At 35.9% G+C, this 16,677-nt stretch overlaps 1 protein-coding gene across 7 annotated transcripts in view; it reads right to left on the bottom strand.

The window, feature by feature from the left end:
- Nucleotides 1-16,677, bottom strand: part of ATP13A3 (ATPase 13A3) — an 88,422-nt gene that overhangs the window by 37,299 nt on the left and 34,446 nt on the right. For 6 of the 7 annotated variants that reach the window (XR_006207053.1, XM_042954810.1, XM_042954814.1 and 3 more), the window contains 11 exons: nt 16,435-16,507; nt 13,577-13,708; nt 12,115-12,294; nt 11,819-11,976; nt 10,684-10,872; nt 8,911-8,972; nt 5,242-5,392; nt 2,444-2,560; nt 1,800-1,817; nt 1,554-1,707; nt 1,339-1,459 (listed from right to left, as the gene is read on the bottom strand). Coding sequence is in view for 6 of the 7 variants with exons in the window: in XM_042954810.1 (XP_042810744.1) it covers nt 1,339-1,459; nt 1,554-1,707; nt 1,800-1,817; nt 2,444-2,560; nt 5,242-5,392; nt 8,911-8,972; nt 10,684-10,872; nt 11,819-11,976; nt 12,115-12,294; nt 13,577-13,708; nt 16,435-16,507 (1,355 nt within the window). In the remaining variant the exon portion in view is untranslated. The remainder of the gene's footprint in view (nt 1-1,338; nt 1,460-1,553; nt 1,708-1,799; nt 1,818-2,443; nt 2,561-5,241; nt 5,393-8,910; nt 8,973-10,683; nt 10,873-11,818; nt 11,977-12,114; nt 12,295-13,576; nt 13,709-16,434; nt 16,508-16,677) is intronic. The other variant, XM_042954815.1, reaches the window with a different exon arrangement.

The raw sequence follows: 16,677 nt of genomic DNA, 5'->3' as shown, positions 1-16,677 counted from the left end.
ATGAACCCGGACCACTTTCTTACACCATACACAAAAATAAACTCAAAAAGGATGAAAGACTTAAACGTAAGACAGGAAGTCATCAAAATCCTCGAGGAGAAAGCAGGCAAAAACCTCTTTGACTTCAGCCACAGCAACTTCTTACTCAACACATCTCCAGAGGCAAGGGAAACAAAAGCAAAAATGAACTACTGGGACCTCATTAAGATGAAAAGCCTCTGCACAGTAAAGGAAACAATCAGCAAAACTAAAAGGTCACCAACTGAATGGGAGAAGATATTTGCAAATGACATATCAGATAAAGTGTCAGTATCTAAAATCTATAAAGAACTTATCAAACTCAACATCCAAAAAACAAATAATCCAGTGAAGAAACAGGCAAAAGACACAAATAGACATTTCTCCAAAGACATCCAGATGGCCAACCGACACATGAAAAAAATGCTTAACATCACTCATCATCAGGGAAATACAAATCCAAACCACAGTGAGATACCAACTCACACCTGTCAGAATGTCTAAAATCAACAACTCAGGCAACAACAGATGTTGGCGAGGATGCGGAGAAAAAGGAACCCTTTGCTGGTGGGAATGCAAACTGGTGCAGCCACTCTGAAAAACAGTATGGAGATTCCTCAAAAATTACAAATAGAACTACCCTATGATCCAGCACTTGCACTACTAGGTGTTTATCCGAAGAACACAGGTGTGCTGTTTCAAAGGGGCACATGCACTCCAATGTTTATAGCAGCATTATCGACAATAGCCAAGTATGGAAAGAGCCCAAATGTCCATCAACAGATGAATGGATAAAGAAGATGTAGCATATATATACAATGGAGTATTACTCGATTAAAAAGAATGAAATCATGCCATTTGCAACAATGTGGATAGAACTAGAGTATATTATGCTAAGCGAAATAAGTCAGAGGACAAATATCATGTGACTTCTGCATGTGTGGAATTAAAGATACAAAACAGATGAACATAAGGGAAGGGAAGCAAAAATAATATAAAAACAGGGAGACAAATCATACAAGACTCTTAAATATAAAGAACAAATAGAGGTTGCTGGAGGAGTTGTGGGGGGGGGGGTGGACTAAATGCGCGATGGGCACTAAGAAAGGCACTTGTTGGGATGAGCACTGCGTGTTATATGTTAAGTGATGAATCACTAAATTCTATTTATGAAAACACTATTACACTCTATATTAACTAACTTGGATTTAAATAAAAAATAAATATTTAATACCTACTCACAACATATAAATTATTGTACATGACATATAAACTATACATTACCGGAAAAGCTGTAGAATGACTGTTCATCCACCTTACCTGCTAATATTCTGTACTTTATGCCAAGTCAGTTTTGATTCCAATTTTCTGTGTGCAAGAGCAATTACGCGGAAGCCCTGTTTAGTGTAATCTTCTAGAACTTTTTCAAAATCAGTAGGAACTTTCAAAAAGGAAAAAATAAACGCCATTGTTAAAATTGCAACTACAAGCTTACACAAATAACAATTTCATTCAAAGCCTAGTTGATTTCTTACCTGTTTCAGGTTTACAAAGACTAGCAATGATCTCAGGTGCTCCCTTCATGTAGGCATCCATCTTCTTATCCCCTAGCACCCTTGCAACCACACTCATACGTTGCAAAGCAGAAGAAAACGGAAACTGACGAACAATTCCTATCTCATAAATAGCCTGTATGATTTCAAAAGATGCACAAAGCATTTGTTATTTTTTTGGAATTAAAACACATATCCTTAAGTAACAAGTAAACATTCTTCACTTACTGGAAGTTCGAACAGCTCCTAAAAATAAAACAAAGAGAATAAAGAAATAGCACATATTAGATTCATCAACATACTCAAGTTATTAAAAAAAAAAAACAAAAACTTTATACATGCACAAAACATTATCTAAAAAATAGCAAAGAGCTTTGAGTATTTCAAAGTCAGGTTTCAAGATTGCTTCTCTACTATCTCTTTTTTTAATGTGTGCTTAAATATTTTCAAATACTTTGTTATCCTAAAATATTAACATATTAAGTACTAAAAATAAACTAAGGGGAAACATATTTTAAAATTCACCTAAAAATAAAGCCATTCACATATTCTTTCTGCTAAATCATAGGAATTTAAAGGATTAATCACTGTTTAAATCACAAGGCCTAAGTTGTTCAATAAATAGTAAGGAAAAGTAATGGTAATTAGAATTACATCTCAATGTCTTACACAGAGTGCCTGCGACACACACCAGATGTGTAGTTTTGGATAAATGCAGCTAAAATATTCATATCTGCCTAAGAATTAAATAAAGGACATGTGACTTCATCTTCTAGCAAGAGTTCAAAATGAGGACTGAACATGAACATTAACAGTTAAGTATTAACTTAAGTATTAAGTTAAGTATTATCCAACTTAACGTGATTTCGCACCATTTCTTGGTTTCCCGCATGTGTAGATTCAGGAAGCAGCTGTTTTGGAGGACGAACCACAGTGGGCATAATTCGATTATGAAGTGCCGTTTCCTCTTCAGTTGCTTCTTCCAGAATCTGAAAGGAAAATATTCAACACATTACTTCATAAAATTCAATTCACTGGTTCTACTTTTAAAAGAAACATTACAGCTATCTTCAGTAATAACGACAACAAAGTCAGTACCCAAAGAATAAACGAGCACTACGAGACCACTAATATATTAGCATACTTATATTTATGTTAGTATAAGTAAACTTGTATGTATTTTAAACAAAGTTAAAGTCCTGGCAATCCATGGGAGATGGGAAGCAGAGATGAGAAGTGGAATAAAGAAACGAGAAAATCTTTCTCATTTTGCTCCTAAAACTAAGACTTGTCGTAGGATTTAGAGACTATTCCTGCAAAAAAATAGAAGATTCTTGCAGTTCCAAAAATGTTCAGTCTATCATCCAAGGGTTCTTTTCTGCTAACAGGAGAGGATTCAAAAGTATATGGAGCTCAGGGGTGCCTGGGTGGCTCAGTTGGTTGAGCATCCGACTTTGGCTCAGGTCATGATCTCACAGTTTGTGTGTTCGAGCCCCGCATCAGGCTCTGTGCTGACCACTTGCTCAGAGCGTGGAGCCTGCTTCAGATTCTGTGTCTCCTTCTCTCTCTGCCCCTCCCCTGCTCACGCTTTGTTTCACCCCGTTTCTCAAAAATAGATAAATGTAAAAAAAAAAAAAAAAAATTGTAAAGTATATGGAGCTCAGATACAATTAGGAGAACCACCAGATGAAGCACACATTGAGGTACAAAGACTTGAGTTTAGTGTTTCAGAGTGAACATTTCTGGTTAAGATACTACTAACCCTAAGTGCTTGAAATTTAATTTAAAAACACTTATTTTTGGTGAAATAATTCCAACAAAAACTTGTATGAAGTACACATACCCAAGAAAAAATAAATTAATTAGACTCAAAGTGAAGGAATCGATGGGAAAATGATGGGGAAGGGCACTGTGCCCAATAAGCCAATTTTCTACAATTCTAAGGTACGTTTTAACATCTCTGAAATTGGGATGTTCTTATATGGCATCGATCACATCAAATAACAGCAGTGACTGGTTATGTGGAAATATTCCATTGATAGTTTGTGATAAGATCAAGCATCAAGACATCTCAGTGTCAACGGAACATGCTATTATACAAACTTACTTATTTAACCCATTTTTAAAAGATGCACAAACAGAACACTAAGTCTACTGAAAATCTGTTCATCTAGAGAGAAGTTTTAGAGAACATCAAAGATGAACCAGTCTTATTTTGCTTTACTCTGATAAATTATCCTCTAAAGGCCTTTTGGGAATTAGATTTGACAAATATTTATTGTGGGCTATCAGAAGATGGACAAACACTAATGCACACATCCATCTGCCTCTTTCAAAACATTAACAAAACAGGAGCACCTGGGTGGCACAATCAGCTGAGTGTACAGCTCTTGATTTTGGCTCAGGTCACGATCTCACAGCTCGTGGGATTGAGCTCCATGTCCCACTGAGAGCGTGGAGCCTGCCTGGGATATTCTCTCTCTCTCAAAAATAAATAAACAAACATCCAAAAAAAAATCAACAAAATACAAAAAAAGAAAGAATCCTGTCAAAGTAAATAGGAAATTAAAAAAGAAGGATTTCAAACATGAAGATAAAAGGCAAACTGATTACTGTATTGACGAATGCAGCAGTGCAAGAAACAGTAGCCCAGAATAATCACAAGAGGACATACAAGGGAGGGACATTCTTCACCAGCCCGAATAGCTGAGCTAAGCAGAAATAAAAACAAAACACAAGACCAGGGGTGACTGTCTAGAGACATGAACGACCTACCTGAGAGGAGGGAAGGCTGCTACCATGAGGGTCAGCAGAGCGGGTGAGGAGGGCAACCTACAAGGCCAGCTCTGCAGCTCTGGGCTGAGGATGCCCCCTGATGAGGACTCACCCTCAGCACACAGCGAGCTCCCCCTGGGTCGGCCTTGCCATTCAGAAGAGACACAGCTCAAGTAAACAGACTTACACACATACGGGCAAGGATAAAAACCTGACTGCAGCTACCCAGAATTATCGAAGCAAACCTTAATTCTTAAATATGAATGTACCATCAAGATATATCATGAAAACAAAAGGCATGAAGGAAAAAGATTAAGTGTTGGGAGGGAGAAAGAAAACTGACCCAGAGAAAATAATTCAGAAGCCAGAAGGAACTTTAAAAACAACCTTATTATTGCATCTGTAAAAGGACACAATACTGTGAAATGGTAACCAGGAAACACTGCATGCACTCAAAATGATCAATGCCAAAACAAACAAACTGTAAACAAACAAAACTGTGTGTGTGTGTGTGTGTGTGTGTGTGTGGACACAGAAAGTAGAACATGGGGAACAATGAAGACACAGGGCTATACTTTTCACCTATGGTCAACAGATTATTGTTGTTGAAGATCATCTTTCTGACTCGGGCCTATTACCCCAATTGCTAACAGCTGCTTTCTCTTATAAACATAAAGCAGGCACCTGAGAAGATCATCTTCTATTAAGGGTGTTTGAGTGAGTTAATTTAAATAAAACGGACACTTTTTTACACAATTATAAATGTTTCTCCAATGTTACATAGTTCCTTTATGGTACAAGATGAACTGGTCATCAAAACAACTAGCAGAAACCATCTTTCTGCTGCAAGATTATTTTCCTTCAAGTTACTTGTGCTTTAAAATATTGAACTTACCCATCCAATGGCTTCAAACATTTTCAAATCAAGTGGATCACCAGAAAGCACTCCTTCAATCTTTGTGAGTGAGTGACAGGTAGCCATACAAGCAACAAACTGAGACTTTACCAATACCTCATTGCAAACATTTTCTTCTGGCAAAAGAAAACTAAATAGAAAATACACTGAATTAGATTCATAAATCTAAGACTATAAATATTCTAATCATACTCAGGTTTTATAATTTTAAAAAATGAAATAAAAACGTTTGCATTTCTGTGCACATTAATTTTCACTACAGTTTTTAGCATTCAAAAACATTTTCTTCCATGTAAATTACACATTAACTAAAATACCATCTTATCTAAGATTCTGAATACCTATGCCAGACATAACAATATAGAAAATACTAGATACTAAATAATAATTAAAATTCCTGCCTATAGGCATGTAAGAATACATCTCTTTTGTAAAAACACAAAATGAATGTGTAACACATCATCTTTAAATGCAAAACCAAGCTCATAAGAATGAAAAGGAAATTTTCAAGTGTCAGAAATGGAAGGAAAGGAAAACCAGAGGAATATGAACCTGAGTGATGCTGACTGCCTGTGAGAGAAGGAAGAAGGGAGGGGAGTCATCCCAGTATGCTAAGGACCCAGGCTTTAATTCCCATATAGGAATGGAAGACAAAGTCCTGGCCAGATACAAAGTGGGGAGTTCAAACTGAGAGGATCCCTTTCACCCAAGATAGCCAGTGCTCTTGAAGAGCATCTTTGGAAAAACAATAAACTGAAAATAATTTACCTACATATCCAAACTAAGAATAAGCTGATCTCTTTTTCTCTCACCCAAAGCTCAAGAAAATCATTAATATCTGTAAAATATTTACCGTGCACTAGGCACTGTTCTAATAACTTTAAACATATCTGACTCATGTCCTCCTCACCACAGGAAGAGGTTTTATTATCCTCATTTCATAGAAGAGATACTGAAACAGAGGGTTAGGTAACCTGCCAAGGTTACACAGCACACAAGTGGCAGAGCAAAGATTCAAACGCAGGAGGTCTGGTTTTAGGGTATAAACTCTGAATCACAACACCAGTCAGGATAGGATCTGGGTTTGAATCCATGCTACTGCTGGTCCAGAGATCCTCAAGTTATGAAAGTAATATTAAAGCTCATCTGACACGACTGATACCACTCTGGCCCAAGCACAGTCTAAAGTCTCCAGAGAGGAGCTCCCACAACACAGCCACAAAGAAATCTCACAGAAAATTCCTGCTAAGCATAAGTCCGTAATTTAAAAATGCACTGGGAAACATTCCCATGACTCAACAGACATAACAAAGACAGAATTAGAATCCCATAAATTTGAGATAATAGAATGGCGATCTGAAAGAATGCAAAAAGGGCACTTTTAAATTAAAGACTTACAAAAAGAACAAGACACTATGGGGGGAGAGGAGGACAGGCTGACTTGGAAAAAAAACAAGTGCAATTTCCTATGTAACCTATGTCTGGGATTCCCAGATGGACAGAAAACAAAGAATGGGGGAAAGGTCATAATTTAAAAAAAAAAAAAAAAAAGCTGAAAAATTTCCAGAATTTATGAAAAGCATAAATCTTTGGAATCAAGAAGCAAGTAAGTCCTACACAAATAAAAAGATCATGGTGAAACTGCAGAAATCAAGGATAAAGAAGGATTCCTAAAAAACAGAAAGAAAAAGGAGTCAGGAGGAATGGAATAACACCTTCAAAGCACTAAGAGAACACAAGTGACAGCCTGGAAATCTAGACAGCTATGCCATTCTTCAAAAGTCATAGTGAACTGGGTGTTGTATGGAAACCAATTTGACAATAAATTTCATATTAAAAATAAGTAAATAAACATAAGTAAAAAAAACCAAAAAAAAAGTCATAGTGAAACAAAAGAATCACTAACAAATGTAGCTGCAGAAGATGGTGATTTATTCCAGAAGAATGGGATATATAAGAAGCAATGGTTAGCAAAGATGTTCATAAACCGAGGTAAATCTTAGCATGCAGATGGCATAAAACTCAGATCCTAATCATAAAACACTGTGCAACAAATACATATAAATAAGAGGGGAGGAGAATAATCAAAAAAATATCCTACAGTCCATGGCTTTCTTGGGGCGGGGGGGGGGGGGGGGGTGGCTAGAAACCCAGTAAAGACACCCATGAACTTGAAACTCTATGACTTAATAATTTAAGGACAAGTAGTAAAAGATGAAAATGTATAAATTCTGAGAAAATGTACAAAAATATGAGAGAGAAATTTGAGAAAATGTGTGAACTAGGGCGAGAAATGGTAGAAATAATTTCCAATTTACTTGGAATTATAAATGTGAACACAATGGCACAGAAAGATTAAAAAGTAAAGTGATGAAAAAGATACCCTCGGGTAACAGAGGTGGGACGTAACTACAAAAATACAAGATGAAGGGAATTTAAGGCAGGATGCATTAAATAAGGTCACAATGTGACAAACTACCAAGAAGATGTAACAACTGTGAAATTATATGAACCAAACAATACTCTCTCAAACTCTATAAACTTCAATCCCACAGACTTCTGAGGGGGAAAAAATGACATAAATACAACTACTAAGCCATCAAAAGGCAACAAGGAAGTAAAATGACAAGACAGACTGCTGGAATATTTTTGCAATGCATAGTACTGAAAAAGATTACCTCCCAATAAATACAAAGGACTTCAAATAAATGAGTAAGACTAAGAACACAACAGAAACATTGTCAATATATAAAGTGACAATACAAGAAGAATGCTAAATGACCATCCCTCCAAAAATGTGAAAATAAGCTCAGCTTTATAAGTAATGAAGAAACTGCAAAAAGCCACAATGAAAGACCATTTCATATCTGTCCATGGCAAAAATGAGAAGCCTGACAATACCAAGTCTGGCAAGAACTGGAGCAACAGGATCTCATACCCACTGAGGGAGGCAGTGGGAGCACCATCACTTAGAGATCAGTACCTGCTACACCTGTAGCCGTGCATGTACTATCTAACCCAGCACCAACATTTTCAAGAAGCTGTTTACTGAATTTCAACTACATGGTCACAAGGAGTTGTGTGTAAGAATTATAATTGCAGCACCATTTGTGAAAGTGGAAGGGGAAAGGGAGAAAAAAGATGAAACTGCCCCTTAGAACAGATATGATTTGATCATATCATGGAATACCAAACAATAGTTAAGATTAGTAAATTAGACCCCATACATACCAACCTGGATAAATCTTGAAAACAATGTTAAGAGGCACCAAAAAAAAAAAAAAAAAAAAAAAAAAAGCAGCAAAACACATGTACATTGTATCAGTCATATACATTTGTTTACAAATAGGTCCTGTTTAGAGAGAGAGATGTCTGTAGACTAAATATATAAACATGCAAAGACAGTTAACAGAACACAACTTCAGAATGATGGTAGGGCTATGGAAAGGGATAGATTTAAGATGTTAGCAATATCTGTAATATTTTAAATCTTTTAAAAGAGATTTGAAGCAAGTATGACAAGATATCAACCGTTTAATCGTGGTGGTGGGTACACAGCTGTAATATTACTCAGTATATGTTTGCATATCTCATACATTAAAATATTAGGAAGTAACTAATAAATTATCAACTCTAGCTAATATTTACCGTGTATTTTCCACTCGTTGAATCCCCCACAGATCTAAACCATCTTCAGTAAGAGTTCCAGTCTTAAAAAAATTAATTAATTAATTAATTAAAGTACATATATACAAAGTATAATGCCTCCAAAAAGAAAAGAAAAACATGAAAAGCTATGCTACATATACATAATAAAAGTAGTATATAGTTATAAATAAAGAAAACTAGTAAAGATCTCTGTATATTGATAAAAAATAACTTCCAAGAAAAACAGTTAAAGTGGGGAAAGAGTACAGAACATTCCTTGTGATATGGTTCCTCTGTGGGGGGGCGGAGGGCATATACGTAGAAGTATATGTTTATGGACTTGTATTATGAAAAAAACAGAACAATGCAACAATTAATCAAGGATCCCTACAAAGGAAGGAGACATTAGGACACAGGGAACCAAAAAAGGAAGAGGAACACGTTAAATGACACCAGGAGGAAGCAATCAGCCAAATCCAAGATGTACATGACCTGGTTTCTTCAACAAGATGATTCAGGGTAAGGGGCAAGAAAAACAATTGTTACAGATTAATTGTAACCAATGCAATCATTATTTGGATTCTGACAGAAAAAGCAAACTGTAAAATTTTGAGATACTTTTGAGAAAGGCAGGGAAAGCTGAATATGAACTGGATATTAGATAATACTAAAGAACTGTTAATTTGTTAAGTGGAATAAGATAATGGTACTGCAGTTAATTTTTTTTTTTAACACCTTCTAGAGATAAAACTGAGGTATATTGGGTGAAAGAATGTCTGATGCTGCCATCTTCAAAGTGAGGGGACAGATGAAGTGAAGAATGACAAAATGCTGATTAACTGACAAAGCTGAGTGATGGGTAAATGAGGACTTTTTATACTTGTATCTTTCCTCTACTTTTGTTATCTGCTTAAAAATTTTAATTGTAAGGTTTCCAAAAAAGACAAGCATAAGTGAAATTTTCCAAACAGATAAATATAAAATGTAGTCATGGGATAGGACCTTTTTTTTTTTTTTTTTTTTTAAGTAATTCCATGCCTAATGTGGGGCTCAATTCACGACCCCAAGATCAAGAGTTGCACACTCTGCCCAATGAGCCAGCCAGTTGCCCCAGGATATGACTTTTTTTTAAAAACAAAAGTACGTCTCACATTTTTTCCTTTAATAGTGATCATGCACAAAAATCTTATTCCTATCCTATCAGTTACCAACAAGAGCTTGATGGAAGGTTTTTTGGTCAAGATTTAATTCCTAAAACTCTTAGGAAAACTAATTTCAGCAGAGGAAAGGAAAACTCTCTATAGGACAAAGCAAGGAATATTTCATATGTATACAAAACTGGTCATTTTCACATAAAATTGTGAAATCAGTGACCTTAATAATTTTGAAAAATATTCAATAAAATCATAGAGCAAACCTCAACTAAACATATATACTTAATAGCAATAAAATTCCAGTAAATACATCTGTATGGAGCTTACTCTGTTAAAAACAAGAAAGATCAGATCATCTTTATTACTATTATAAGGCATAATTCTGGATATGAATGATAAGACAATTGCAGATTTGGGCAATCCCAAAGTATTAAAAATTGAAAAAGCAATGAGAATGTACAAAAATGATTCATGTGTCAAATAAGCTGAAAAAGAGGAATATTCGAAGAACATTATACAATGTGTACAAATTTGTTGATAGAGAATACAGAAAACCTTAATCTAAATATTTAAAAGCTACCAAAGTAACCTTTGAGAATGATTATAAAACTGAACCAACCTTGTCAAAGCAAACAAGATTCAGCTGTCCACAGATATTTATCCTTTGAGGACTGATACAGAAAATACCAATTTTTTTCAGTCTTCTTTGGGCATACACAATACCAGCTGTCATTGCAGCTGGAAGTGCAGGTGGCACAGTAATGGTAATGATATCCAGAGACTCGATAATTATGACCCCAATTTCTACCTACAATAAACACAAAAATAAATGTCAGACTCCCCAATATCAAATATTTACTAATCTAATGTGTGTATTTCTTTAGTGAAGAATCTATAAACCATTTTCAATTTTATATATAAGTGTGTATGTATGTATTTACATCCAAAAAGTATTTACAATTTTTTTCCCTTTTGAGTCTGCAAAATAGAAAGCTCAATGAATTGTCAATGGACTATGGAATGTAAGCTACTTTTTTTTATTTTTAATTTAAATTTTAATTTATTTTTAATTTTTTACATTTATTTATTTTTGAGAGACAGAGCACAAATGGGGGAGGGGCAGAGAGAAGGAGACAGAAAATCCAAAGCAGGATCCGGGCTCTGAGGTGTCAGCACAGAGCCTGACGTGGGGCTCGAACGCACAAACCATGAGATCATGACCTGAGCTGAAGTCAGATGCCTAACCGACTGAGCCACCCAGGCGCCCCGAACATAAGCTACTTTTAAAGGAAATCTTCATTTTAAGAGCTCTACACGTTTCACACACCACACACTTCAACACTTCAAAATTCAACCAATATCTATCAAATACTGACTTGCTACAAGCACTGTACTGTGCCCATCTCCAAAAGGGATGGAAAAGAGAAGTTTGACAAGGGCTCACAAATAACTTGAATGCTATATATCCCAAAAGTTACAAAAAAAGAAAATAAAGGTTTTGGTAAGTTTGTGGTCACCCTCCCTTTTTTAAGTCACAAGAGAGCAAGAAAGAGATCGCCTAAACCAGAGCTATCCCAAAGAACTTTCTAAGATGAAAATGTTCTATATCTGTACTCTCTAAAGTAACAGCTACTAGGGTCATATAATTAAATTAAATTAAAAGTTAAGTTCTTCATCTCATTTCAAATCCTTAGCAGCCATTAAGAATTGTGATCATTAAGAATCAAACCCTATTAAGAGTCCCATTTACATACCTTGTTTAAAATGCTATTGATAATAGTGTAGATAAACCCAATGCCAGCCACTGCCACAAGACACAGTAGAAACAAGTAGGCATCTCTGTAGAGTTTAAAATCAGTTGGTTTGGGATATAATATAGAACGAACAAGCTGTCCTTTGGAAGTACTAAATCCTTTAAAAAAAAATTTAAAGAAGAAAATGACTGTATTTTTTATAAGAAAATGAGAATTATTTCCCAAAATCTCTTTTTAAACATTCAGTAGGCATCAAACATGCTAAACCATGCAAGAAGAGATGAAATGTTTTCTACCTGTTCTAACTACTACAGCTTTGACAAGTTCTCCAGTGTAGAAACGAGTTTGAATTACAGTAGTCCCACAAAACAAAGTATGTCGTTTATGTATTTCTGGACTATAGAATTCATCTCCCATTCCTTTTATGTCCACTGAAGGATTTGGCAAATTAGTCTTTGTTACTGGAACACTCTCTCCTTTAAAAAATAAATAAATAAATAAATAAATAAATAAATAAATAAATAAATAAAGCATAGAAATTACCATCAAACACACAAATCTTGAATTGTTAAATAAGTTAAATGTTATCATACTACTGTTTCAATAGTTATTAAGAGTTCTCATATGCATGGCATGCCGGGCTGGCTCAGGCAGTAGAACATGTAACTCTTGATCTCATGGTTGTGAGTTCAAGCCCCATGTAGGGGTGTAAGAACTACTTAAAAAAACAAAATTAAAAAAGAGTTACCTTATGTGGATAACAAAGCTTATTCAATTAGCTTTCTATCTACCAATTTCCTTGTTGAAAAATATCACGTCCTGTCTCCCACAATAATTCCTCAAAGTCAGTTATGAGTCATAATAATTTGGAAACGATTTTGTAATGTTTCAGATAAGAAGACCAGGTAGCTGCCATAGCCCAGCATCTGCTCTCTTATCCTTAAAAAATGAATTGGAAAGCACTCTGCAACCTAAAGCACAAAGATGTGAAGACCTACTCCTAACCTCCACCACACACACACACACACACGCGCGCGCGCGGGGAAGAAAAAAGACCTCTGGGGAAGGGAGAAAAGAAGTAAGTAGTATGGTAGTTCTCTCAAACAACAACAAACTGCCAATTCTTTTTCACATTAAAACTTAATTCTCTGTACCACTCACATTTCTTGTTTCAAAGGTGTCAAGTATGTAGGGATATTTGTGCAACTATGTTTTAAGATAAAACTCTTAACAGTTTGAAAACATATAGGAATCACTTCTTTCCAGGAAAAAAAAAAGGTAAAGTGATAAAAAGATATAAAGTTCTACCTTCAGATTATGAATTTCCAAAGTGAAGTCATTTCAAGGTCTACTTCCCCTCCCTGACCCCGCCCCAACCAGCTTAAGGAAAATATAAAATCTTCATTCCCACTTATTACACATCAAATAGGGAAGTAAATATGCTGCCATTCTCTGTAGGCAAAGGACTTATTTCCTCTTCCCTTACTGTAAAATATTTCCCCATGTCAAAAGTATGCCAAAAGATGTAGCGAATACCAGCATAATAATTTAGTCTCACAACTGAGTATAATGAAGAATTCAGTCTCCTCCAAATAAAAAAAAAAAATCTTCATTATCCATCACATTCATGACATGAGTAAAGAAAACAAACAATATTTTACAGTTACAGATACAATAAAACAGTTAAATAGCTTAATCGGTAACTACTTAATCCTAAAATCATTATAAACTGATCTGATTTTTACTCATTTTTTTTACCTGTTAACATGCTTTCATTTACAATGCAAGTACCATTAATTAGAACTGCATCACAAGGCATCACTGTCCCATTCAATGGAATGACCATAACATCTCCTGGCACAAGGTCTGTAGAAAAGATCTCTTCTATCTCTGGATTTAAAGAAAGAAGAAGAAAGTCTGAATAGAATATTGTTTAACTTGAAGGGTACCTGGGTGGCTCAGTCAGTAAAGCATCTGACTTCAGCTCAGGTCATGATCTCAGTTTGTGAGATCAAGCCTCACACATGGAGCTCTGTACTGACAGTGTGGAGCCTGCTTGGATCCTCTGTGCCCCTCTCTCTCTGCCCTTCCACTGCTCATGTGCGCGCGAGCTCTCTCTCCTCAAAAATAAACATTTAAAAAAATGCAAAAAACAAAAAGGAATATCATTGAACTTGAAATTCAAATACAGTAAATAAAAGATCTGTCTGAAGGTAACCTGACCTCAATAAGTTAAAAATATAATGGAGTTAAATAGGCCAATCTCAATAAAAGAAAATAAGACAAATAAGATTATTATTCCTTAGGCTAACAAAGCATGGTGTTTAAGTGTGTCAGGTAGTTTGACCCCTGATAGGATGCCAGCTGCACACATGTGATGCCAAGTCCCCTCTTACTAAACAGGTGGCTAGACTTCAACACTCATAACAACAGCCCTCTTAAAGAACAGATAGTGAGTCAACACATGATATCCCCCGCGACAGGTAAATAAGCTCAAATTTCTATTAATTATGCTTTGGAAATAGTAGAAAGCATTGAAATTTTTAAATGTATTTTCTTTTATTTTTATTATTTTTTTAATATTTATTTTTGAGAGACAGACAAAGCATAAGCAAAGGAGGGGCAGAGAGGGAGAGGGAGACAGAATCTGAAGCAGGCTCCAGGCTCTGAGCTGTCAGCACAGAGCCCAATGCGGGGCTCGAACTCACAAACCTCAAGATCATGACCCGAGCTGAAGTCAATGTTTAACCGACTAAGCCACCCAGACAACCCAAGTATATTTTCCATTTTAACAGCATTTTTTACACTATTCTTCTTCTCACTGCCACTACTTATTACTCAACATTTCAATGCCTTCTCAATATTCCTGAAGTAGTCCTAACATTTTAGATAGATTTTAAACAAATTTACAAAATAAACATTGTAATACATTATCGAGTTCATTATTTCCTTAGAAATCTGTACACTGTTCAAGTTAGCTAAACGCTTTTTTACAAGATCTTCCCAAGTAAAAGGAGGTTTTTCTAGAAGACTGCCTTACATTTAGACTCCCTTTCATTCTTTCCCTCCCTCTGGTTTAACACTAGGCTCAGGAGAGAGTTATGCTAGTTTGTAAACAAAGACGGGTGAAGAGAAACTACTGTTTGTGATGTTGGTCTGTAGGAAGAAAACTCTTTTCCTTTCTAAAGAAAAATGGAGAGTACTTTACTAAGCCATGAGGAAACAACTTTGTAATAATACTAAGCACATACTAGGCATAATAAACCTGACTCTTCCAAAGCTTTAATGCCACTTGAAATTCTACTCTCAGGTATACCAGAAAACAAACTAGCAATGATCTCTTAGAGTTTACAAAGGGGATAAGGAAGATCCAAGTTGAATGCAATGTCCTAACATCCCAGTGTCTTCAGCAGCAGCAGAGCAGGAAGAGGATGAACACCAATAGAGAAGACAGATACTCCCAACTAAAGCAACAAGTGACCAGGAAGCACAGGGAAGAAAGCACCTGCCAGGCCAAACTGTGTTTATGCTTGGATGTAGTTAGTATACTGAGCCAAGAGAATGGAAACTGATTTGATACTCTCAATCAATCAGAATGGCTATTGCCTCCAAGGCTTGTGCTGCTAGACTGCCACCTCTCCTTTATCTCCTTTACACCTCTTCACATCAGACAAACTAACATGTCCAAACCATTATCCTTCCTTACAATGCTGCTTCTCCTCCAGTGTTCCTTATTTAAGTGGCACCGATGTCCACCCCCTCAAGCTTGACACCACTCTATCGCCTTGTATCCAATGAATCATCAGATCTCTTTCAATGCCCACATTTAAGTATCTTTCAGTCCTATCTCATTTCTATCCATCTCCACAACCCTCACCTTGATCCATTTCGTGTCTTCGATATCACTCCCTTCTGAACCTGTCTGAACACAGCAGCCAAAATGATTTTTTCAAAAATGCAAACATCAGATCACCCCCCTGCTTTTAAGCCTTTCGATGGCTTTCCATTGCCTTTTGGAATGAGGCCAAATTCCTTAACATGCCTTAGATCCATCATCTAGTTGCCATCATGTAGTTGCTGCACTGGTCACACTGAATTTCCTTCAGTTATTACAATGACCAAGCTCCCTCTCATTTCCAGAACGTTGGGCACTTAGAACCCTCTTCTCTCCCTCTCTCACTCCCATCATACCACCTTCTCACCTACCTCTTATCTAATTCAACCACTTAAAAACACTTTTCCCAAGAAGCCGTCCCTGACACCTACAGTAAATGAGCTCTAATATCTAAATTCCCTGACCTCTCCTTATCATAGCATTTATCACACTTTATTGTTACTATTTATCATCTGCCTTTCCAACTAGACTGAAGTTAAATGATGGCAAGGACTATATCCATCTTGGTAACCCCTGCATCTCTGGGGCCTATCACAGTACCTGTTACATTAATAGAAAAAGAAAAATACAATTTTACGTGAATGAATTTGATACAAACTCAGAGATGAGTACAAATCCAAACACTTCTTTTTATTTATAATACATTGTCTTGCTCAGTCATTAGTGCTTAATGGGTATCTTTTATTGATTTATGTGTCTAAGTGTTACCTAAAGTACTTACCTCCATTCGCTCTGCAAACTGAAACTCTCACAGTACTGTGAGCTGCCACCATGTCATGCAACATAACATATTGCTAAAATAGAGGGTAAGACGTGAAAATTAGCTAATATAAACCCACTCTTCAAGGTATTTAAAAGCAAAGGTGTTATAAAATAAGTTAATATGGTAAATGTATGTTACTGTGCCATTAAAAATGTCAAGACTAAAAGGTTCAAAGATTATTCAATTAGCTGTAGACAAAAT

This window comes from Panthera leo, chromosome C2 (genome assembly GCF_018350215.1).
Source record: "Panthera leo isolate Ple1 chromosome C2, P.leo_Ple1_pat1.1, whole genome shotgun sequence".
NCBI classification, from domain to species: Eukaryota; Metazoa; Chordata; class Mammalia; order Carnivora; family Felidae; genus Panthera; species Panthera leo.
Note: the sequence above shows the minus strand (reverse complement) of the source record. Positions and strands in the feature narration are given on the sequence as shown.